The sequence below is a fragment of the Trachypithecus francoisi genome, unplaced genomic scaffold (assembly GCF_009764315.1).
Source record: "Trachypithecus francoisi isolate TF-2019V2 unplaced genomic scaffold, Tfra_2.0 Lachesis_group17, whole genome shotgun sequence".
In the NCBI taxonomy this organism is placed as follows: Eukaryota; Metazoa; Chordata; class Mammalia; order Primates; family Cercopithecidae; genus Trachypithecus; species Trachypithecus francoisi.
In genome coordinates this window covers 37,804,405-37,830,237 of record NW_022681462.1, presented here as the reverse complement: position 1 = coordinate 37,830,237, position 25,833 = coordinate 37,804,405, and the positions used below count along the sequence as shown (strand labels likewise).

Below are 25,833 nucleotides of genomic sequence, written 5' to 3'. Positions count from 1 at the left end.
ACCTGAGAATTCAGTTGTAGAAGTAAGGGGCCAGCTTAGATGTTTGGAGGGAGACTGAAGAAAAGAGCTTTCTACCTTTGTCCTAGTCCCAGAGCAGCCCCAGGCAAAATGTTACAACAGGCTGTGGGGCTTTGGCTCATCTCCTTTTCTCCTTCATCTCTGTCTACCTAATGCTTCGTCACATCTTAGGAATCTGTAAACCACATTATGGGTATTCAGCATACATGTGAACTGTCCATTTTCGATGACTTTTAGGAACTCATGATATTTAAAATAGGAATAAACATTGTTTCCTTTCAGTGTCCAGTACAGTACTGTTTGTGGTCATTCATCTAGTTGGTTTCTTTTCTTAATTTCCATTAAATTATGAAGTAGTTCTAACTCAGAACTATAATTCTTTAGTAATGGCAGCAAATGACTGTCAGATACTTAGATTGAATACAGACTCAGAAATCATGGAGAGCCAGGCATGGTGGCATGCAGTTTTGTAGTCCCAGCTGCTAAGGAGGCTAAGCAAGGAGAATTAAGTGCTTGAGCCCAGGGGTTTGAGGCCACAGTGAGCTATGATTACACCTGTGAATAACCATTGTGCTTGAGCCTGGACAATATATATAGCAAGACTGTGTCTGTAAAAAAGAAAGAAATTATGGAGAAATTTTTCACTAAAGAATATTTTCAACTCTCTGTCAGATACTTCATTGATCACACTCAAAAGAAGTTAGAAGATGAAGTGATTTAATTTATAGAATGGTGCCAAATGAGTTTCTAATGCATTATTTGGTTGTATTTCATTCTGAAGGTATTTTCTTCACATTCAATTTTAACATTCAAATGTGGCTTTAAAATATGCCTAACCATTAATGTATCATTAGTTTCTTTCTCCAGATACTGAAGAGAATAATCATGGGGTGGGAAAGAGTAAAGAAAATGACAAAATGTTTGTACCACATCATCTTTTAAAAAATCTATCAAGATTATCTTTTATTTATTTACTTTTTGTTTTTTGAGGTGGAGTCTGTCACCCAGACTGGAGTGCAGTGGTGCGATCTTGGTAACTGCGACCTCCACCTCCCAGGTTCAAGCGATTCTCCCGCCTCACCCTCCCAAGTAGCTGGGATTACAGGTGCCCACCACTACGCCCCCCTAATTTTTGTATTTTTAGTAGAGATGGGGTTTCGCCATGTTACCCAGGCTGGTATCAAACTCCTGACCTCAGGTGATCTGCCTTCCTCGGCCCTGCAAAGTGCTGGGATTACAGGCATGAATCACCACTTCCAGCCTATCTTCACTTTTAAATACCATGTTATTTCAGCCCTAAAGTGATGATTTTAGGTTCTTGAAATACTGGATATATCACCTAGATATGACTTTTGACCAAACTGAGTATCAGTGCCATAAAGAAATAGTTTAATCTTGTCATGTTTGAAAGCTCAAGTATTCTTGTCTTTTATAGCCAGCTTGAAAGTTTCAGATTTATTCTCAATTTTTCCTGCAACATGCTCAAAAGACACATGTTCAGTTGACCATGATAAGCTTGTTTAAAAATTTTTCACTCTTTCCTTATTGCTTATTTTGCCTTTTTTCCTCTATGAATAAAGCAGTGTATGCACAGCCTCTTTTTTCCAATTGTGGAGATGAAAGCAGAGGATAATGTAATAAATCTTTATGTACCTATCATGCAGAACTAATAAAATTTATATTTTATTTATTTATTTTTTTGGTGGAGACAGGGTTTCGCCATGTTGCCCAGGCTGGTCTTGAACTCCTGAGCTCAAGAGATCCACCCACCTCAGTCTTCCAAAGTGCTGGGATTATAGGTGTGAGCCGCTGCACCTGGCCCAGAACTAATAAAATCTAACGTTTTGTTGTATTTGCCTGCTTCTATATTATAAAAGAAATAAAGCATTATTACAAAAGTTGAAGCTCCTTTACTACCCCTTTCCAGTTTCATTCTCTTCTCTCCCATCCTCTCCAGAGAAAACCACTGTTGTGAATCTTAAAATTTATATGAATGGTATCATACTATAGATACCATTCTGCATCTTTTTTCTCCATTTATCATTGTTTTTGAAATATGTTCATATGGATAAATGTAGGTGGGGTACAATGGCTCACACCTGTAATACCAGCCCTTTGGGAGCCTGTGGCAGGAGGATCACTTGAGCCAGGAGCTCAAAATCAGCCTAGGAAACATAATGAAACCCTGTCTCTATAAAACAAGACAAAAAAACCCAACAGCAACCACAATAAAATGATCTATGTATATATAGAGAGAGAGGGAGAGCATGCTGTAGTCCATTGATTTGAACTACTAGATGAAATTACATTGGTGTATCACATTTTATTTTTCTGTTCCCCTTTTGATGGATATTAAGGTTATTTTCAGGTTTTGCTATGTGTAAAGATTTAGGACAGTTGTATACTCAGAAGTAGAATTGCTAAGTAAATAGTTGGGTTTAAATTTTACTAGAATTACAAAATTGCTCTCCAAAGAAGCTTTACTAATTTATATTTCCAGCAGCAGTTCATGAGTTCTTTTTTTCATACCTTTTTAATTGGTATTGTCATACTTTTTTATTTTTGAGAAATGTTATCTTGTGTTAATAGTTCTCTCAGAGCTACTAAACTAGAGCATTCTCTTTTCTTTGCCCTTTCTTCCTGTATCCTGATTCCAAAATACCTTTTCAGCCAGTGATAGTAAGTAATCATTAGTCTGCATGGAAAAAATTCTTTTATCATACACTTTCAGCAGTATACATAACAAAAGCTCCCCTGTGCACTGCACATAAGAGCCTATTGTTTAAATATACACCCATAACAATATGTTGTTTGTTTCATATATACTGTAGCTTTACCAGAATTGAAAAGTGAAGTATTTGCTCTTTGGCCTCTGAATGTTAAGGTGCTAGGGTTCTATTCTAGATCCTCTGCTCCTTTCCATCTTTACTCCCACTAGTTGATCTTATCTAACCCCATGCCTTTAAATGCCATTGATTTTTAAATTTGGGTTCTATTCTAGATCCTCTGCTCCTTTCCATCTTTACTCCCACTAGTTGATCTTATCTAACCCCATGCCTTTAAATGCCATTGATTTTTAAATTTTTATCTTCAGGGCTGACTTTATCTCTAAGTGCATAATTGACATCTCCACTCAGATGTCTTAAGGGGTATCTCAAAATTGATATGCCTATAAAAAAAATCTTGATTTTCCTTCTCCCACCACTTTCTCTTCTTCCAGTCTTTCTACTATGAGAATTTTTTTTTATTTTAATTTTTGGCATCATTAAAAAATTAAACATATGTATAGTCTGGGTTACATTATAATTGATGAGTTTCATGAGACTTCAACCCCCCATTTGCATTTTTGTTTTTGAGGTTTGGTGTCAAATTTCACTGTGGCAATCCAGTGTGAAAAGAGGAAAACCCAACTTACTATGTAAATGTCCTTACCAAAGAAATCCCATCTGATGCAAGGATTTTAAGTAGTCTTTTTTTTATTTTATTTTTTGAGACAAGGTCTCGCGCTGTTGCCCAGGCTGGAGTGCAGTGGTGCCATCTCGGCTCACTGCAACCTCAGTAGTCTTAATGGAGAAAAGTGGGAAAGGAGTCGCCAGACAGATAGATGAGACCAGTATATATATATGCATAGTTCTCAAGTATTTTATCTGTAGCATAACCCACATTATAAGTGGTGTTTTAGTTCAGCAAAGTATCACATGAAATTTATGTTGTTAATGTGAATTTTATTGATTTTGAAGTTTTTTTTTATATTTAAGTTTGTTTTTGAAATAGTTTTATAATTGTACAATTATAGGCATTGGGCATTTTTACCCAATTAGTAAAATACACATCAGTAAAGCCAACAACAGAAAGTTGTTTGTAACAGGGGAACTGTTAACATTTTATTTTTCTTCAGTGAAGGATTGAATTAGTAAATTATGATTTATTCAGGTTTCAGCATAGTATTCAGCTATAGAAAGATGTTAATGATGCATCATTTAATAAATCAAGTTGCAGAACAGTATTATAGCATGATAGCACTCTGTAAATAAGTAAATAGAGGATGTGTTTGTGTAGATGTGTAAATAAATAAGTGGATAAACAGAGGTCTGAAAAAGGTTTATTCTCAGGAGAGAAGTTGGATTGTTTGAATTGTCCTTATTGTTTTCTCTTTAACTTCTTATCATGGAAATTTTAAGCATATGCAAAAGCAGAGTGAATACCCAAATGAATCTCTATGTACCTATCACTCAGCTTAAACAATTTTCAACTCTTGGCTGATTTTACTTAATTTATATTTATCTCACCTAGTCCCTATGTTTTTGCCTGGGAATCCATATACATTTATCCCTCGGTGTCCACAGGGGGTTGGTTCCAGGATCCCCACAGATACCAACATTTGTGGATGCTCAATGAAGTAGTATTTGCATATAACCTACGCATATCCTCCTGTATATTTTAACCGCTAGATTAATTATGTAATATCCAATACAATGCAAATGCTATGTAAATAATTGTTATACTGTATTGTTTAGGGAATAATGACAAAAAGCTTATCCGTGTTTGGTACAGACACAGCCTTTCATTTTCATTGTGGTTGAATATTTTTGATATTGAATATTTTGTTGTCTTTGGTTGGTTGAATTTACAAACACTGAACCCACAGGTATGGAGGACGAACTGCAATTTCATCTATAAGTATTTCCATATGGATTTCTAAAAGAAAAGCATTGTCTCCTTCTATTCCTTGGTGCATCTTTTCAGTCCTGGGGACTTCTATCCTACAGTGCTTGGATGTGTGCATGTACATTGCCTTTGCACTGTTATTTTCTGTTTCTTTCTGAAAGCAAACAGTCTTAGTTATTGGATTTCTCAGACTAGTCCTTTAATTTTCTTATCTTTTCCATGTTCCATTTTGAGGATAATAATAGTTAGTGCCTTCCTCATAAGCAGGTTGTGAGGCTCACTTCATTGTCTGGCATAGTAATTGCTGTATAGATAGGTTTTAAATATTATCATCATTATCATGATCAATTTTGTCTGTGTAATTACTTTTTGCAAAATTTCCTCAACTTTATTTTCCATTTTTTCTCATGAATTCTTTATTTTGGCTATCTTAACTTTAATTTTCAAGAAAGAGTTCTCAGTTTCTTATTTTAAAAAAAAAATCATTCTGTTCTTCCTCGTTGGTGCAGTATTTTCTTTTGTTAATGATAGTTGTCTTTTTGAAATTTTCATACGTTCCGTATACTGTTTCTCAGAACTTCTCCCAATCATCCTCTTCTTTCCTATCCCACTTCTCTTTTTAAAGAAAGAGGTGGGTGGGAGGGAGGGAGGCAGAGGAGAGACTGGAAGGGAGGAGGGTAGGGGAAGCTAGATTTAAGTATAGGCTTTCTGAGTACCTGCCCTCCCTAGTCTTTTCAGGCATATAGACTGAATTACAAAAACCAAAATGTTAATTCATTTAATAAATATCTCTTAAAAGCCCTATTATGTGCTAGGCATACTGCTGGGCACTGGGGTTAAAATCGTGAATATTACAGGCACAATCACTGCCCTCTAGGTATGGGGTAAATTGCAGATAATTGAAGAAATATAAAAATTAAAAATAATAAATTTAATAATCAAATGGATATTTATAATTGCAAACTGTGATATGCACTGGGAGAATGTAAAAGAGAAATGTAGAATCAGGGATGGCTCCCTTCAGGCACTGATGAATCCTGAAGGAAGATGAACTATTAAGTTTGTGGGGGCGTGGGAAGCGGTATGCCAAGTTGGATGGCTAGCGTGTGTGAAGGCCCTGGGGCCAAAAAGAACTGAGCATTCCTGACACAGAAGGAAGGTCTAGGAGGTTGAGTACTGAGCAAGTGGGAGGGATGGCTGGAGAGGATGAGCAAGGAGGTGAAGATGACAGTTTTTACAGCTGTTAGAAGAGCAAGGTTTCTCAAAGACAAATTCAAAATAAGACGTGCTGTAGCAATGCAGATAAAGTGCAATGCGAGTTAAGAGGAAAAGTATTTTGGGGAGAATCAGGGCAGCATCTGAGTCTAGAAGGATTAGGTGTACTAAGGCACAATTGAAATATTTCAGGCTGTGTTCAGGAAACAGTTTGACAGGAATGCATGAAGGGGAGCAGTGAGAGGTGAGGCTGGAAAGGTAAGTTGGAGTCAGAGTTCTGAGATATCAGGCTGAGGAATTTAAATTATTTTGTAGACATTTGAAAGCTTTAGCACATTATAAGCACAGAGCACAGGTGCAGGGCGGGACAGTCCATTGTGATTGGAGGCAGTGGGACCTGAGAGGTAAAGGAGTGGAGTAGGGGAATGGTTAGTCTAGTGAGAATGGAGTAGAAGACACAAGAACAGGTGCAGAGTGAAGGTATAAACAAGGCTGAGATGCTCTGAGCCTTTGAGCCTGGAAAGAGACTGCAAGGCCATTAACAGACACTGGAAATACAGGGAGAGGAACAGGTCTAAGAGAGGAGTCTTCACTTGGGCTGATCAGACTAGCCCCAGGAAATCAGTGGCTATTTGGTTCACCTGGCCTCTGCAGCACCTAAGCTTTTGCTGGCAGGAAGGATTCCTAGACAGCATTGTTGCGTTGGTTAATAGTGGAATGTTGCTTGTTGGGAGATTAAATACAGCAGAGTAGGTACCAGGATAGAACTTGGGACAGGGCAGGAAGGAAAAGACTACATTTTGGGAGTGGAAAAAGAGAAAACTAACCAAAGTTCCTGAGATGTCTTTGCTGTCTTTCCATGGCCCCATCCCACCCCTAGCCTGTTGCTGCTTTGAAAAGCCAAGATTTAACAAAGTCATTCCTCTTTCTTAAGATGTTCCCCTATTAAAATGCAGATGCCTCTGGGGAGGGGTAATCTGTTCAGCCTTGTCACGTATTAATACATTGTCATGATTAGATGCTTTCCAGGTGACAGCTTTCTGACAGCAGCTCCTTGTAGTGTAAGACAGATGATGAGTGTGTTTTGATTGGAAGAGAGGGTTAAGGGAGAAGTTCAAAGGTGGGGCAGGAAATAGAATTACCATATGCTCCAGCAATTCCGCTTTTGGGATCTACCTGAGAGAATGGAAGGCAGGGACTCAAATAGGTATTTGGATGCCAGTGTTCATAGCAGCAGCATTCACAATAGCCAAAAGGTAGAAGCAACCCAAGTGTCCATTGACAGATGAATGGGTAAACAAAATGTGATGTATCTGTATAATAGAATATTATTCAGCCTTAAAAAGGGAGGAAATTCTGACTTATGCTACAACAACATGGATGAATCTTGAAGGCATTATGCTAAGTGAAATGAGCACTTCAAAAAAGGATGAATACTACACGATTCCACTTACATGATGTACCTTGAATTCTCAAATGTAGATGCAGAAAGTAGAATGTTGGCTGCCAAGGGTAAGGGGAAATGGGGATTGAGTTGAGTGACGGTACAGGGGTTCAGTTTGGGAAGATGAGAAAAGTTCTGGAGATGGATGGCGGTGATGATTACACAAAAATGTGAATGAATGTACCTACTTCCACTTAACTATATACTTAAAAATGGATACATTACAAATTTTATGTATAATTTTGGGTTAAAATAATGTATGTATATTTTACCATTAAAGCAGTGGGGCAGGTGTGAGTGCTGAACTATGGTGGGATTTTGAGTGGCAGAGATGCATGAGAGCTCCAAGTTCTTATATATTGATGACAGTGTGTCTAGAGGGGCAGGCCATGCAATAAAAGGGAGGCCCAGGTAGGGTAGTACATCCACCTAGCTACCTTTGTCCTTTTATTTTGTTTTCTTCTGTGCTTTGATTGGAGTACCTGAAAGTGAGTTTGCAAGTTATGGATCTTTGGGGTCAAGCATAATGTTTGTGAAGTTTAAACCAATTTGTTGAATCAAAACACATTTTTAAATAATTTTCTAGTATTTTTAACTTAAGTGTTACAGATTTTGATATGATGTGGCTCTGTGTCCCCACCTAAATCTCATGTTGAATTGTGATCCTGAGTGTTGGAGGTGGTCCTGGTGGGAGGTGATTGGATCATGGGGGTGGTTTCTAATGGTTTAGCACCATCCCCCTAGTGGTGTCTCATGATAGAGTTCTCATGATCTGGTTGTTTGAAACTGTATAGCACTTCCCCTATCTGTCTCTCTCTCTCTCTGTCTCCTGCCTGCCATGTGAAGATGTGCCTGCTTCCCCTTTGCCTTGTACCATGGTTGTAAGTTTCCTGAGGCCTCTCCAGAAGCCAAAGCCTATACAGCCCACAGAACTGTGAGCTGATTAAACCTCTTTTCCTTATAAACGACCCAGTCTGAGGTGTGTCTTAATAGCAGTGTGAGAACATACTAATATAGACTTACTGTTTTTTAAAATGCTATAGAAATATGTAAAATAAAAGTAATTGTTCACCAGTTTCTTTGTCTTGGCCTCAGCCCCCTTACCCACTGGTAGCTACTATTTGAGTACTATACGAACTGTCCTGCAGTTTGCTTTTGTTAGTCTAACATTATGTCATTTTATACATACCACACACATTTATTACTCAGGTCTACAAATTAGAGCCCTTAAATAAACAAATTTTGCATTTAATATTAAATTATGATCTAGCATATGCAAGATTAAAATTCAGTTTCTTTAAGGCTTGCTGAATAATAAGTAATCTTCTAAAATAAATACATATCCGTGTCATGTGTTGTTCATGATGGTGTTTATTCAAGGATTTTAAGTTTTCCCCTCCAAAACTTTTACAGATTTCAATTCTATAGTGCATGATTGTCTTTTTCAAATGAAATATTTGCCCCTACATAAGCAAAATACAACATTAAATGAAATTTTTAAAGGGAGTGAAAAAGTCATCTACCTTCCTCACAAATTGATTGTTTCATATTTAATTTTAGTTGTTATTCATATGAATGTTTATTTTATACTCTGTAAATACCATATAAAAACACATCATTGGCGTTAAGTGAGAGTGACACTAGGCAGTCATCCCTCTAGAATTTTAAAGTCCAATTCCTGTTAACAAGCTGGATCCTCAGAAACCCTTCTCCATCCTCCTGTTTTACTTCCCACAGCAGTGCCTTTGCTGAGCTGTTTTCATAGTATTCCTTTGCTTTTTGTTGTTGTTGGCATTGCCCAGGATGGAGCACAATGGCACAATCTGCTCACTGCAACCTCTGCCTCCCGGGTTCAAGCTACTCAGCCTCCCAAGTAGCTGGGATTACAGGCACCCGCCACCATGCCCAGCTCATTTTTGTATATTTAGTAGAGACGGGGTTTCACCATGTTGACGAGGCTGGCCTTGAACTTCTGACCTCAGGTGATCCACCCGCCTCGGCCTCCCAAGGTACTGGGATTACAGGCGTGAGCCACCCGCCCAGCCCTCCTTTGCGTTTTTGTGGTGGATAAGAAAACAGCCACATGAAGATTATTTCTATAACTTCTATACAATTAGTGGTGCAGTCAATAAAGATTATATACTTTAATATTCCTTAATATTAAAAGCCATGGAAGAAATTTATCTTAGAAGCTAGCCTGAAAAAAAGTCTTTCCTAGTGAAACAGTGTTGCTTTTACCAGTGAATGTCCTACAGCCCAAAACATGATTAACTTTTATGTTTTAGCTGTTGATATGCTCACAGCTAAACTTAATCTCAGTTGCAGTAGCTTTTATTAGCCTAGGCCACTGATTCTCAACTGGGGCTTGGGAGACATTTGACAGTATTTGGGGCCATTTTCAGTTGTCACAACTAGGAGGAAAAAGGGTGCTGCTACTGGCATCTAGTGGGCAGAAACCAGGGTTGCTGCTGAACACCCTAGAATGCATAAAACAACTGCCTCCAACAAAAGAATTGCCCAGTCCAAACTGTCAATAGTGTGGTTGCTGAGATACTCCAGCCCACATTTATGGAATCGACTCACACTTTTGAGCGTTTTAAATTTATTTTATTGTATCTGCCATATACATCTTTTTGATAAACTGCTTCAAGTTATTTTTTTCAAGTGGAGCATGTAAGTCATAAATAAACATGACTTTAAATTTTTAAAGTTTCTGAAATGTACATGGTTTCGATACTCTTTTGTGACATCCTTTTGGTTTTGGTTTACCATATTATAGAATGTTTGTACTATCTCCTTTTAATTTTTATCTTTCTGTTCAATATTATTATGTGTTAGAGATTTTTTGGAAATCATGATGTACCCTTAACTGTTTTTTTTTTTTTTTTCTTGTTACAAGGAAAAAGTGTCTTACTCTCAAGGGATTTTTACTTTTGAGGCTCAAATGTTTTTAATATCCCTTCTCTGAGCTTTCATTTATCATTATTGTGAAATGTTATAAGATTTCATATTTTCTTATAATCTGATTCATTGTGTTTGTAAATGCCGGTTTTAAGTTGGCTTTTAAAACCCACACTGTTGGTCTATTGAGTCAATGTATTGCTCCCCTGGGCTCTTGCTACCAATGAGCTGCATGTTTTTGATGCTGTTTTTAACATTATTTTTACTTCATTTTATTTTTATTTTATTTTTGAGATGGGGTGTGTTGCCCAGTCTGGAGTGCAGTGGTGCGATCATGACTCACGTAGCCTCAACCTCCGTGGCTCAGGTGATCCTCCCACCTCAGCCTCCTGGGTAGCTGGGACTACAAGCATGAGCCACCTTACCCAGCTAGCTTTTTGTAGAGAAAGGGTTTCACTGTATTGCCCAGGCTGGTCTCAGTCTCCTGTGCTCAAGTGATCCGCTTGCCTGGGCCTCTCAAAGTGCTGGGATTACAGGTGTGAGCCACTATGCCTGGTCCCATTTGTATTTGCTAATTTTAAAAAATTTTAACTAAAATTTTAATAATTCCCATGAGAGCCTGTGATAGGTAGAAAGAGTTCTCTGTTTTTGTTGCTTTCATTATTGGTGACCAGATTATTTTCAGAATATTTTCACTGGGTTCCACATCTACTGATTATGAAACTAATTTTTATTTTTAATTTTATTTGAGATGGAGTCTCACTCTGTCTCCCAGGCTGGAGTGCAGTGGCACGATCTCGGCTCACTGCAAGCTCCGCCTCGTGGGTTCATGCCATTCTCCTGCCTCAACCTCCCGAGTAGCTGGGATTACAGGCACCTGCCACCACGCCCAGCTAATTTGTTGTATTTTTAGTAGAGACGAGATTTCACTGTGTTAGCCAGGATGGTCTCAATCTCCTGACCTCGTGATCTGCCCGCCTTGGTCTCCCAAAGTGCTGGGATTATAGGCGTGAACCACCGCGCCTGGCCATGAAACTAATTTTTTAGTTACGTTGCTTCCATCTTTAGTTGTTGATATTATAACATGGTCATATTTATAGCAGAAATTGTTTTTATGTGTATAATATCCCTTTTTCATTTGTATCAGGTGTGGGGTTGTAATGTAACTTCATTTTTACATGCTTTAATGTTTTTTAAATTAAGGTTTGTGTTTTTAGAAACTACTAGTAGACTCACATACATGTGGTATACCTGTATTTGCAAGAAATAATACAGAGAGATTCTGTGTACCCTTCACCTACTTTCCCCCCATGGTAACATCTTGCAAATCCGGAGTACAATCTCACAGTCAGGATATTGGTATTGATGCAGTCAAACTACAGAACATTTCCATCAATACAAGGATCCCTCATGTCACCCTTGCATAGCCACACCTACTTTCCTCCCATCTCTGCCTTAGCAGCCACTAATTCTCCATTTCTATAATTTTGTCATTTTAAGAATGTTGTAGGCCGGGCGCGGTGGCTCAAGCCTGTAATCCCAGCACTTTGGGAGGCCGAGACGGGCGGATCACGAGGTCAGGAGATCGAGACCATCCTGGCTAACATGGTGAAACCCCGTCTCTACTAAAAATACAAAAAAACTAGTCGGGCGAGGTGGCGGGCGCCTGTAGTCCCAGCTACTCGGGAGGCTGAGGCAGGAGAATGGCGTGAACCTGGGAGGCGGAGCTTGCAGTGAGCCGAGATTGCGCCACTGCACTCCAGTCTGGGCAACAGAGCGAGACTCTGCCTCGTAAAAAAAAAAAAAAAAGAATGTTGTATAAATGGAGTTATATAGTTATGTAACTTCTTGGGATTGGCTTTTTTCACTCAGCATATTTCTATGGAAATTAACTCAAGTGTTTACATGTATCCATAGTTCATTTCTTTTTATTGCTGAGTAGTATTTCATTATATGGATATACCAGTTTATTTAACCATTCACCCATTGTAGGACTTCTGAGTTGCTTCCAGTTGTTGGCTATTATGAATAAAGCTGCTGTAAAAGTGTACAGGTTTAAATTTCCACCAGCCAATGTATGAGTGATCCTGTTTTTCTGCATCTTCTCCAACATTTGTTGTTGTCACTGTTTTTCATTTTAGGCATTCTGATAGGTGTATGGTGCTGATTGTGGTTTTAATTTGCATTTCCTTCATGGCTAATGATTAAGAACATCTTTTCATGTGCTTATTTGCCACCCGTATCTCCTGTTTGGTGAAATGATACTTCTTTACTTTTCTGTGTCTTCAAAATTCTCTTTGATGAAATGTTTAAAAGTGAACCTTTTTTATTTCTGGTTTTTAATTTCTTTTCCTACATCAGTTGCTTTTTGTCATCAGTATGTGGATGTTCTGTCTATAATTTAAAACACTGGGAGAATGAGCTTCTATTTCCTTCTCCCTGCTATTTGTCATATGAATTTTTGTTTGTTTGTTTGTTTGTTTTGTTTTTGAGACAGAGTCTCACTCTGTCATCAGGCTGGAGGTGCAGTGATGTGATCTCGGCTCACTGCAAGCTCCACCTCCCAGGTTGAAGTGATTTTCCTGCCTCAGCCTCCCAAGTAGCTGGGATTACAGGCGCACGCCACCACACCCAGCTAGTTTTTGTATTTTTTAGTAGAGAGAAGGTTTCACCATGTTGGCCTCTATCTCCTGACCTCGTGATCCACCCACTTTGGCCTCCTGAAGTGTTGGGATTACAGGGGTGAGCCACTGCACCCAGCCGAAACTTTTTTTTAAATAAAGAAATGTTCTGGAAGTTTTATGATCAATACAAGAAAGAAAAAACATATTTCTGACCCAATACTAAATCTTTCATTCTATGTAGGAGCACTTGAGTCTTTATAAAACCACCTCAGTGTTAAATTCATTTATTGGTTTTTTCAACAAATGCTTGATTGTCGGCCGTGTCAGGCACAGTGCTAGGCACTGGAAATAAAATAGTGAGTCTTCCCCCAAATGAATCTAGTGGCCAGGCACAGTGGCTCACGCCTGTAAATTCCAGCACTTTGGGAGGCTGAGGCAGGTGGATCACCTGAGGTCAGGAGTTCGAGACCAGCCTGGCCAACATGGTGAAACACTGCCTCTACTAAAAATACAAAAATTAGCCAGGTGTGGTGGCATGTGCCTGTAATCCCAGCTACTTGGGAGGCTGAGGCAGGAGAATCGCTTAGAACCCGGGAGACAGAGATTGCAGTGAGCTGAGATCACACCACTGCACTCCAGCTCTCTTGGGCAGCACATATACTAAAATTGAAACACTACTGAGAAGATTAATGTGGCCCTGCACAAGGATAAATACAAACTTTGAAGCATTCCTTTTTTTTTTTTTTTTTTTAACTTTGTCCACCAAGCCTCTACAGTATGGAGCTGTCAGTGGGACTGGCACTCCACACTGAGGGAGGACCACGTGGAAAGGCCCTGAAGTTGGAGAAAGCCTGAATCCAGAGAGATCTCCAGACAGGCCTGGGGTAGGGAAGGCATTTCAACAGAAAGAGCTGTGACCAATGGAATGCTGCTCAGTTTATTTCATATTCCTCTCTGTGTAACTTTGATCTCTGTAGTTTTAAATGTGATCAACTAATTTTTACATTGCTGACTTCGTAATGTTTTCTGTAGAATTTTAACCTATTTGGGGGGATGTGGGAGAAGTTTTTTATTATAGTTAAATATACATAAGAAAATTTGCCATTTTAACCATTTTTAAGCATGAAATTTTGCATTTTAATTAAATATATAATGATACTTTGAATGCTGTGGTCTTTTGAAGATTTTAGATAGGAATTTCTTTTTCAGTCTAACACATGCTTTCTGGGACTTTCTACCATTAAATGATGCTTTGTTTATGGATTGATTCATTTATTCATTCAGCATCTATTTGTTGATTGCATTCTGTACATTCAGCATACTGTTAACATAGTGGGACGCAGTCACTACTCTGCCATTTATATTTTAGTATATAATATGTGTTCTTGGTTTTTGAATGTGGTATTTTTAGATTAAACCACCCATGCCTATTGAATGTGAATCTACTTTGGTCTTAATGGGTTTCTACAATCTATTTGAGGATAGTTTTAGTATTTTAAATAGCACCTGAGTTCATTAGAATACTATCTGGCAACTCTATGATTAGGGTTTTGTTCAAACTTTAGAATTAGTGTTACATATACTTCATAAAATATAATGGGTGATATTTTTGCTTTTTTTTTGTAGTATTAGCTAAAGAATATGTTCGGCAGCAAATAACAGAAAACTTTACTACAGTGGCTTATATTATAGCAGAGTTGTGGAACTAGGCCTCTTTCACCTCTCATTGCCTGTCCCTGCTTCAAGCTGGTTATCTTGTACGTGTGACATGGGCCTTTCCATCAGTGCTTTCTCAGAGTCAGGAGCTGACCAGCAGCACACCAAGGTGTGGTCATGCATCCTAACCAATTCCCACTCATCTGGGACATTCTTAAGATACATTTATAAACCGCTTCAGCAGTAGCACTTTATATTTGTATGTGTGTGAGAATTTACAAAGCTCTTTGACATGTGATCTCATTCAATCTTCACAAATAAGGAAAACAGTTCAGCTTGCTGAAGATGACAGTGAGGAAATGGCAGAGATGGGGTTCAAACCCAATTATCTCTAGTCTAAGTAATATGTACACTAGAACAACCAGGCAGAAAAAAGCCCAACGACTCTTTGGCATGTTGGTTTTGTAGATTCTGGAGGAAACGCCTGATGCCAGGTGTTGCTGCATTCTACTGATATTAAGGACTGGAGTCCTTCCAGTCTCATCATACAAAATGGCAATCTTGAATACAGACGGCCCTTCTATTACTCTTGATTTCACCTTCAGGGTGTAGTTGTTTTTATTTTTTAGTAAATTTATTTTTTGAACAGTTTTAGATTCAGAGCAAAATTGAATAGAAAGTACAGAAGATCCATGTACCCCTGCCCTCACACGTGCATAGCCTCCATCACTATCAACATCCCACACAAGAGTGATACATTTGTTACAATTAGTAAACTTCTATTTACATGTCATTATCACCCAAAGTCCATAGTTTACATAGGATTCACTCTTGGTGGTGTACATTCTATGGGTTTGGACACATGTATAATGCTATCCACAATTATAGTATCAGTAACTACAAAGTAGTTTCATTGCCCGAAAAATTCTCTGTGCTGTCTTTATTCATCTTTTTTCCCTACTAACCCTTGGCAACCACTGATTTTTTTTTTTTTTTTACTGTCTCCATAGTTTTGCCTTTTCTAGAATGTCGTATAGTTGGAATCATACGATACGTAGCCTTTTCAGATTGGCTTCTTTCACTTGGTAATATGCATTTAAGTTTCTTCCATGTCTTTTCATGGCTTTTAGAGCTCATTTATTTTTAGTACTGAATAATATTCCATTGTCTGAATGTACCAGTTTGTTTATCCATACACCTGCTGAAAGACATCTTGGTTTCTTCCAAGTTTTGGCAGTTATGAATAAAGCTGCTATAAGACATCCGTGTGCAGGTTTTTCTGTGGACATATTTTTAATTCATTTGGATAAATACCAAGGAGCACACTTGCTGGATCATATGGTAGGTGTGTGTCTGGCTTTGTCTTCCGAAGTGGCTGTGCCATTTTGCATTCCCATCAGTAATAAATGAGAGTTCCTGTTGCGGCACATTCTCACCAGCATCTGGTATTGTCAGTGGTCTGTATTGGGCCATTCTAATGGGGTTTTGGTGGTATCTCATTGTTTTCATTTACAGTCCCCAAATGACATAAGATGTTGAACATCTTTTCATATGCTTACTTGCCATTTATATTAATATATCATCTTGGTGAGTTATCTGTTCAGGTCTTTTGACCATTTTTAAGTTCAGTTATTTTCTCATTATTGAGTTTTAAGAGTTCTTTGTATGTTATGGATAGCAGTCCTTTATCACATATGTCTTTTGCAAATATTTTCCTGCAGCCTGTGGCTTGCCTTCTCATTCTTTTGAAGGTCTGGCTATTTTTATTATGAAATAATTTTTACCTGCCATACCTTCTTATTTCATTTTTCCTTTTGGAACATAGGAAATACATTTTTTTTATACCTTAGTTTGTTTTGTGCTGCTATAGCAGAATACCTGAGACTGAGTTATTTATTCAGAGTAGAATTTTATTTTATGCAGTTCTGGAGTCTGGGAAGTTCAAGATCCAGGTGCTGGCAGGGTTGGTTGTTTGGTAAAGGCTGCATTCTCTGGAGGGTAGGCATACTGTGTTCTCACATGGCAGGAGGAAGGGCAAGGGAGAACAAACTGCCTCCTGCAGGCCCTTTTCTAAGGGCACCTGATCCATTCACGAGGGTGGAACCTCATGGCCTAATCACCTTTTTTTTTTTTTTTTTTTAGTTACCCCTATTTTTATTGTTGCATACAACAGTAAAACAACATAATTTTAATAGTGTTAAGTTAAAAAATTAGAAATGGAGTTAAAAGATTTTTAAAAAGTGAAAAGACATATAATTCCCACTACTCAGCTGAATCTGTCATTTGAAGCTAGAGTATCTCAAAAGCTGATTTTCTCCCCTTCTAGGCAGTTTGTACCAATATTTCAACAAATCTTGAAGATTTGAAATGACTTATCTCCCACAATTATCAAATCTTGAAAGTGTTTGCAATAAATTCTAACATATTGTGCTTTGCATGTTTACTTCTTTACACTTTCTTTCTTTCCAACGAATTATTTACCAAGTTCACTGCTTCTGCACTGTTCCGAGCTGAGCTGTAAGCATACACCATCGCCCTCTGCTAGGTGAACATTTAGCATCCTGTGAAGAGTAAGGTCTGATTTCCCTGAGTTCTAAAGTTAAACTTTATATTATGATTAACTCATAAAATATCAGTATTATTAAAGGCTCCACCTCTTAATACTATCACAGTGGCAACACCTGAATTTTGGAGGGGACATATTCAAACCATAGCAACCACCTTTGTCTTGAGTTTCAAGTGTACAACATAAAATTAGTCTGGCCTTTTAAAAATCCACTTACCTAATCCATTTTGATTGGTTATCAACTTGAATGTTTTTGTAGTAAGTTTTATTTCTAAGTTTATTTTTGTGTCCTCTTTTTCCTACAGCATTGACTCTTCCTTTCTTGTACCTTCTAATAATGAGAAATTTATACCTTTTTCAAAATACAAATGACTCAGTGTTTAAATACTTCTCTAGTCATAGTTTTTTCCATGTCTCCCATCTGTTTACTTATTTTCACTAATTCAGCTCAAAGAAGTTTATTGAACACATACCATGTTCAGGTACTCTCTCTGGGTTACAGACTCAGGATGCAAATAATAATGCAACTTATAATATATATAAGGATGTATCAGGACACAAATTATAAAATAATACAATTACAGGCTCATGTAGACATCAGGCTTTATAAACAAAACTGTATGGAATTTGCTTTACTTTTACCCTTTTCTTCCCATCTTTATATAATCAATAATAACTTTTAACATTCTATAACTTTTTATATCATCTTAATGGCATATGTAATTTATTGCTTATTTCAGCCTCACAGATTCTTGACACTTCCTCTGTCATTCTACTAATATTAATAAATATTTTATTTTCCCATGTCAGTGTTAAGAGAAATGAAGTGTTCTTTGCAACTAGCAAACTCCCTTACTCCTTTAGAAAATACATAGTACTATAAATGTCAGACAGGCATTTCTCTGGTCACTCTTGCTTTCCCTTAGATGTGAAAGCTTCCTAGGGTCTGGATTCCACCAGAGGTAAACCTATAGTGACTCCTGATTTAGCCAGGAGGAAGGAAGTCTGTGCGCCAGTTTTAGGGAACAGCTTGTATATGACAGCTCTCAGAACTTCAAGTCTCAGAAATTCCAAAACAGGTTTGGATGGTTGCCAACTCTTTGACATGTTAAAGACATTGAGGGTGGGGCAATGATCTTTTGATACTACCATGATTTCTTATAAAGAAGATTGTAGTAGGCATATAATCTCAGACTACAGAAGGTTTTTCTCTAGTAAGGAACCACCTCACACTGACACACATACACATATTCACTGTATCTATCCTAGTTTCTCTCATTTTTCTGAGGAACAGTGATAAGCTGGCTCCATACCAAACAGACACTGTCCATAGGCTGGTGAATGGGGAGCTCTACTTGGGTTCTAAAGCCTTCTCTTTTCTAGTGTGGCCTTTACAAGGTCTGGAGCTGTTCCTCCTATTTGTGATTTTCCTGGGTGTCACAGTTACTCCAAGCTGGTTTCTTTTCCTAAAAGTCAAGAGTGGCTTCAGGCCACTCTCCAGATTGGTCATCTGGTGTGCATGCTCACTGAATTCACATCAGTAGTAACCCAGATAGCATACAATTTAGAAAAGTCAGTCTCTTGGTCAACAAGGACAGTAATTAATGTAAAGGCACACAAATAACCTTGGGAGTCCATCTGCTACTGCTGTTATTTATTGGAATGGCTCATAATTTGGCTGTGTCTCTTTATTCCATCCTGTTGAACAATCCTGACTGTACACATTATCTTTCAGCGGTCTTGCGAGTGGCTGGTTCCTTGCAGAAGAGCACAGAAGTGATGAAGGCTATGCAAAGTCTTGTGAAGATTCCAGAAATTCAGGCCACCATGAGGGAGTTGTCCAAAGAAATGATGAAGGTGACTTAGGGCTAACCCTGCTTTCCTTTCCAAACCCCGGAGTCACTCTAAGCAAGTAGCAGTGGTCCAGGGATGAGGGTGGGTGGGGATGAACAGACTACACCTGCTAGACAGAATTAATTTTAAGGAGTAGCTGTTAACATTGATCGAAACCATTTGAGCTCAGCATGGCAGAGTCTGGGTCAGATTGCCAGAGTGTTCTGTAGAAATAGCAAAAGTCTACCCAGAGCTCTAGAGGAGGTGGGGGATCCAAGGAGCAACCATTTAGGGATCAAGGAAATAAAGTTTGTGGGCTCCAACATAGGCAAGGAGATGGAAAGAAACTTGATTTACAAAAACAGGCAGAGACCATATTTGGCCTGCAGCAGCTGTAGTTTGCTGATCCCTGTTTTAAACTAAAAAGGGAGAGACTGAGAATCAAATAGAAAGCATGTAAATACCTGCCACCCCCAGGATCAGAGTCTGGCAAGGACCTGTACTCGTGGCCTTCAGACAAGGACAGGGATAAAGAAGGCATTGCCGCCAAGCCCCAGCAGCCACATACTGTCCTATCTCCTAGTCTGTTCTTCTAGCCATCTTGAGAGGCAGGGATTTTTGTCCTCTTTTTACATAGACAGAAACTGAGCCTTTGGGTCATCAGGTAGTTTTCCTAAGGTCACCTTGGTTGTAAGTGAAGATCTGGAGTTGGGGCACTGATGTCTGATGTTGTCACCGTGGAAATGAGGATGGGAGGTCCCTCACACAGATGCTGTTTCCTGCTGCAGACCTGTGGCTGACAACCAAGAGTGTACACCTCAAATCTTGTATAGAGGCTGTGCATAGAAATCGCCTCCCTTCGTCTCAGTGAATTTCATTTATGAACTTGAATTGTATACAGGGTTTAGGGCATGGGAGAGAGGGGCTGGAAAAGAAAATTGCAGAAAAACAACATAGAAAGCCCAGGGCCCAGGTTGTTTGAATGAGAAGTCCTTGGGCAGTAGCAGTAAGGAAGGAATGGGTCAGGAAGGTATGTCCTTTACAAATAGCATGTGTCTTGCCCCCAAGTTGGTGATCACTGTTCATCTAGAACCAGATAATAAGATCATTCTTGGAGTACCTTCAGGCTTGTTCATTTTAACTCAGAGCCACCAGGATCTGAGAGGGAAGCCTTTTTCAGAATCTGGGATCTTTTTCATAATGGTTTCTGAATACTGGGAGTAATACAGATTTGGAGGAAGGCTTGCGTCTGGTAGATTCTGAAGGCCCCAGTAGGGGCTCAGCTTCACAAGGGCAGGAACACATCTTAGTCATTCTGTTTATCCCCAGGCCTATTGTGTGGCACAGAGCAGGACTTTGATGAATCGTTGCTGATTGAATGAATAAAAAAATGACAACTTCTACCTCCAGAGTGTGAAGGGCTATTACAGTTAGGATTCTGGTGGACTCTGTTTAACCAATTAACAAGCATTTATTGCACTTCTTTTACAGTAGCTCCCAGTACTAAGATGATCCCATTCAGGAAGGCCCTAGGGTTCCACCTGGGTGAACATGAATTTTAATTTATTTGTTCATTTTGGTTGGACAGAACGGATATGAGGATGGGCAGAATAGGGTGCTAGTTAGATTCAGGCAGGCAGGATAGAGGGTTGCTTTAAATCTGAACCCTTCAGCATAGTCACTGAGAACTGTATCCTGGCTGAGTACAAGGGAGCCAGGGCCGGAGCTGCTACATGTGACTTTCTGCTCCTTGAATCACCAGAACGTCAAGGTACAAAGCAAGGGACTTAGTTTTTTCAGGTGGCAAGACAACCAGGATTTTCTTTTTCTAGCAGCTTCTCAGAAACCTGAACCCATTCCCTCCACCACAGCCACTCAACCCCCCAGTACCTGTTCTGCCCAGGGATGTCAGCAGCCCCCTTGTTGACTTTGGAGGTTGCTGTTCCAACCCTTTGCTTCAGTAACAAACAAAGAACATTCAATAGGGCCCTATCTGGGAGTTGAGGAACTGCTGAGCACAAAGACTGCAGGGCTAGGTTGGGTTGGGCCAGTGTTAAAGCCATTTGCTTGTGTCCTGCAGTGGTGCTCTGCTGCCTTGAGAACAGAAGAGGCTAACTGGCTGGCTCCTGCATGCTGCCAGGCACAGGACTTCCAGAAAAGTGTCTGGCCTTTACCTTGTTGGGTCCAGAAATATTGTCTTAGTCCTCCCAGGAGTGGGTGATCAGATTTTGGTTAACTGATCCTTGCAGACCTACCAGATTACCCCATTCTGGCAGATGTAACCTGGACAAGTTGGAGTCCTCTCCAGGCCTTTTTTGGCTTCTGCCCTGCTGTTGGCATTTGTTATCACAGCGTCTACTACGGCTCCAACTACTTTTCATACCATATTCCAACCCCTGCGTTCACGGATTATATTTGTAGTGTTAGGGCAGATGCTTTCCAAAACGGCACTGGAAATACACTCATCTGTCAGCGAGCTGTTTCTCAGGTGCTGCCATTATATTGAGTCTGGGTTACTTGAGGAAGCTCTGCTGACAGCCAGTAGTAGCAATCCCCACCCCTAGGGTGTTAAATTTAGAGAGCCGTTTCCCTTTGGGGCTTTTGCATTTCTGCAGAGAGGACAACATCCAGTGTTTCCTTTGGCCAGCTGTCTTGTGTGACAGCCCTTAAGAGGATGGACTAGACTTAGGCTCAGCTCAGTCTAGGTGATGTGTCGGGTGTCTGATGGGAACAGATTTAACAGTTGACCGAAGTGACATATTTATTCTGTGTTTAGGCTGGGATCATAGAAGAGATGTTAGAGGACACTTTTGAAAGCATGGACGATCAGGAAGAAATGGAGGAAGAAGCAGAAATGGAAATTGACAGAATTCTGTTTGAAATTACAGCAGGTATGACCATGAGATCCCTCCTTTCTTCTTTTATGGCCATTCTTCCTGCATTCACTAAATTAGCTAGTAGCTTTTTTATTTAGGCATTAACTCCCTTCTACATTTTTAACATTTTAGAGTATGCAGCTTATTTCTTGAAAAGCAAGCACAATATCCATAACCCTCTTTTAAAAAAACACAAATAATTCTTTAAATTTTTAGAGTTTTCATGATTTTAAAGGAAGATACTGCTCTCATATACTGCTGTTGGGATTTTAAATTGGTATAGACTTTCTTGAAAGCAATTTGACCGTAGCCATTCAAAAGCCCTTGCCCTCGCCAGGTGCAGTGGTTCACGCCTGTTATCCCAGCACTTTGGGAGGCTGAGGTGGGTGGATCACTTGAGCTCAGGAGTTTGAGACCCGCCTGGGCAACCATAGTGAGACCCCATCTCAAAAAAATATGTATTAAAAAAAAAAAAAAGTATTTGACCTAACAGATTGACTTCTGGGAGTTTAATGAAATAATTAAGAATGTGCTGAAATATTTAACTCAACGATGTCTGTAGTAGCATTCTTTATAACAAAAGTTTGAAGGCCAGGTGCAGTGGCTTATGCTTATAATCCCAACACTTTTTGAGGGAGGCCGAGGCAAGTGGATTGATTGGTTGAACTCAGGAGCCCAGCCTGGGCAACATGGTGAAATCCTATCTCTACAAAAAATATATAAATTAGGTGGGTGTGGTAGCACATGCCTTAGTCCCAGCTGCTTGGGAGACTGAGGTGGGAGGATTGCTTGAGCCCAGGAGGTCCAGGCTGCAGTTGGCCATGATCATGCTACTGCACCCCAGCCTGGGTGACAGAGAGACATCCTGTCTCAAAAAAAAAAAGAAAAGAAAAAAGAAAAGTTCGAAACAAACTAAATGCCTAATAAAATCATTTGTGTTATATTTATTTTAATGGTATACTATATATTGTGATAGATGATATAGAAATATACTCATTAACATGGAAAGATACTTACAATATGTGATTAAAGCCTTTTTACTGAAATACATACTTTTGTGTAAAAACATGTCTATAGAAGTCTGGAAGGGAGATGATAAAAATAGTAATCTCCAAGTGATGGTTAATGAGTTTTTAAACTTTTTACTTGTAGATTTTCTGAGTTTTATGTTTAACTTTAAATATGGTGGGGTTTAATTTTTATTTGTTCATTGTTGGTTTTAAGTTGTTGGGGAAAGGAAGACAATTACTCCAAGAAAATATTTTGTGAAGATTTACAAATAGTTTAGTTTTATTCAGAAAGAAGATTTAAAGTTTTCAGTAGCATTTAGGAATTTAGATTAGGAGCTTCAGAACCAAGATTCTTATACAATTATTATGACTTTGGCATCATTACAGGTAGCTATTTGCACATTTCCCAGAGTGAGTAAAACCCCCCCAAAACAACTTGATTTACGGTCCCATTTTTGTATCTGGTCAGATTGGTCCAGGAATGAAAGGCAGGGAAGATTGAGGGGCTGCTTCCTTAAGCCAATGTGGTGTTCATCTTTGCTCTTTCTTTTCAGGGGCCTTGGGCAAAGCACCCAGTAAAGTGACCGATGCCCTTCCAGAGCCAGAACCTTCAGGAGCGATGGCTGCCTCAGATGAGGAGGAGGAGGAAGAGGCTCTGGAGGCTATGCAGTCCCGGCTGGCCACACTCCGCAGCTAGGGGCTGCCTACCCCGCTGGGTGTGCTCACACTCCTCTCAAGAGCTGCCATTTTATGTATCTCTTGCATTACACCTCCATTGTGAGGACTACCATTTTGGAGAAGGTTCTGTTTGTCTCTTTTCACTCTCTGCCCAGGTTTTGGGATCGCAAAGAATTTGTTCTTGTAAAGGTGGTGTAAATAAATGCATCATTTTTAGGAGTATAGACAGAAATATCTTATTTTGGGGAGGAGAAAGAAATCCATCTTCTCATGAAGCAGTTCTGAAAATACAGGTGATTGCGTGAATGTCGAAGATTCTACTTTTGTCTATAAAACACTGTATAAATGAATTTTAATAAATTTTTGCTTTAGCACTTGGCCCCATTGTAGATTGCCCTGTGCAGTAAACTTTCAAGGTGTTGGCTCTCCCAGATTGCTTCATTTGTTGGGCGTGGAAAGAGTTGTGATGGCCAGGCATATGGGATTTGGAAGCTCAGCAGAACTGATTTCTGCTCTGTGGATGCTGCTCCCCAGCCTTCACAGACATGGTATGGCAGCCATTCTTTTATCTGTTTAACCAAGAGGATGCTTGGGAATTGTGCTGCTTGTCCTGTTGGCTGGTGGCTGTATTATGTCCTGGGGTGTGTATGTGGGTCTATTTAGAGCTTCTGTCCCTTCCTTCCCATTGCAAGTTGCACCCAGATCAGACAGCTGTAGGACTAGGTCTCTTTCACCTCTCATTGCCTGTCCCTGCTTTGAGCTAGTTGTCTTGTGCATGGAACATGGGCCTTCCTCTCCGTGTTTTCTCAAAGTCAGGAGCTGACCAGGAGCACACTAAGGTGTGGTCATGCATCCTAACCAACATTCACTCATCTGGGACATTCTTAAGATACATTTATAAATCATTTTAACAGTAACACTTTGTATGTGTTGAGAGTTTACAAAGCTCTTTGACATATGCGATCTCATTTAGTCTTTACAAATAAGGAAAACAGCTCAGTTTGGGAAGTATCAGAGCTGGGATTCAAACCCAGATCCTCTGGTCCAAGTTGTATGTGCACTGAACTAATCAGGCAGGAAAAAAGCCCAGCCACTGTCTTCACAGATCGGTTTTTGTATATTGTAGCAAAATCCTGAAACAATGGGGTCCTTCCAGCCTCATCATACAAAATGGCAATCTTGGCTGGGTGTGGTGGTTCATGCCTATAATCCCAGTGCTTTACAAGGCTGAGGCAGGAGGCTGTCTTGAGAATAGGAGTTCAAGACCAGCCTGGGCAACATGGCAAGATCCTGTCTCTACCAAATAAAAAAAAAAAAGAAGTCATTCTTGAGTCCAGAGGACCCTCCTATTACTCTTGATTTCATCTTTAGAGTATAGTTTAAAAAGTTTTTTAAATAAAGGATTTTTTTAAATCAGTTGTAGATTCACAGCAAAATTGAACAAAAAAATCTCATATATCCCGTCCTCACACATGCACAGCCTCCCACCACTATCAGTATCCCACACCAGACACATCATTATCGCCTGAAGTCCGTAGTTTACATGCGGATTCACTCTTCGTGTTTTACATTGTATGGACTTGGACAGATGTATAGTATCTTCTACAATTATAGAATCATATAGAATAGTTTCACTGCCCTGAAGCTTCTATGTGCTTCACCTGTTCATCCCTTTCTTCCCTAATCCCCCAGCAACCACTTAAAAAAAATTACTTTAGGTTCGGGGGTACATGTGCAGGTAAACTCATGACAAGGGGGTTTGTTATACAGATTATTTAGTGACCCAGGTACTAAGCCTAGTCCCCAATAGTTATTTTTCTGGTCCTGTCTCTTTTCCCACCCTCTACCCTCAGGTAGGCCCCAGTGTGTTACTCCTTTGTGTCCATGTTATTTCGCTCCCACTTGTAAGTGAGAACATGCAATATTTGGTTTCCTGTTCCTGCATTAGTTTGCTAAGGATAATGGCCTCCAACCCATCCATGTTCCTGCAAAGGACATGATCTCATTCTTTGGCAACCACTTTTTACTGTCTCCCTAGTTTTCCCTTTTCTAGAATGTCATATTAGAATCATACAATATGTAGCCTTTTCAGAATGTCTTCTTTCACTTAGTAATATGCAATTAAGGTTCCTCCATGTCATTTCATGGCTTAATAGTGCATTTATTTTTAGCACTGAATAATACTCCATTGTCTAGATGAACAGTTTATCCATTTACCTATTGAAAGACTTCTTCGTGGTTTCCAAGTTTTGGCAATTATGAATAAAGCTGTTGTAAACATCTGTCTGCAGGTTTTTCTGTGGGCATGTTTTTAATTCATTTGAATAAATACCAAGAGCTTCAG

At 39.3% G+C, this 25,833-nt stretch overlaps 1 protein-coding gene and 1 non-coding gene across 3 annotated transcripts in view; both read left to right on the top strand.

Moving 5' to 3' along the window:
- Positions 1-25,832, top strand: part of CHMP3 (charged multivesicular body protein 3) — a 70,343-nt gene extending 44,511 nt beyond the window's left edge. Inside the window, exons 4-6 of one of the 2 annotated variants that reach the window (XM_033175375.1) lie at positions 18,828-18,949; positions 21,702-21,816; positions 23,366-25,832. In XM_033175375.1, coding sequence (XP_033031266.1) covers positions 18,828-18,949; positions 21,702-21,816; positions 23,366-23,508 — 380 coding nt within the window. In that variant the 3' untranslated portion in view covers positions 23,509-25,832. The remainder of the gene's footprint in view (positions 1-18,827; positions 18,950-21,701; positions 21,817-23,365) is intronic. The other variant, XM_033175376.1, reaches the window with a different exon arrangement.
- Positions 13,509-13,610, top strand: LOC117063118. The gene has a single exon (XR_004428738.1). It is a non-coding gene; the product is annotated as a U6 spliceosomal RNA (small nuclear RNA).
- Position 25,833: the final 1 nt, after the last annotated feature.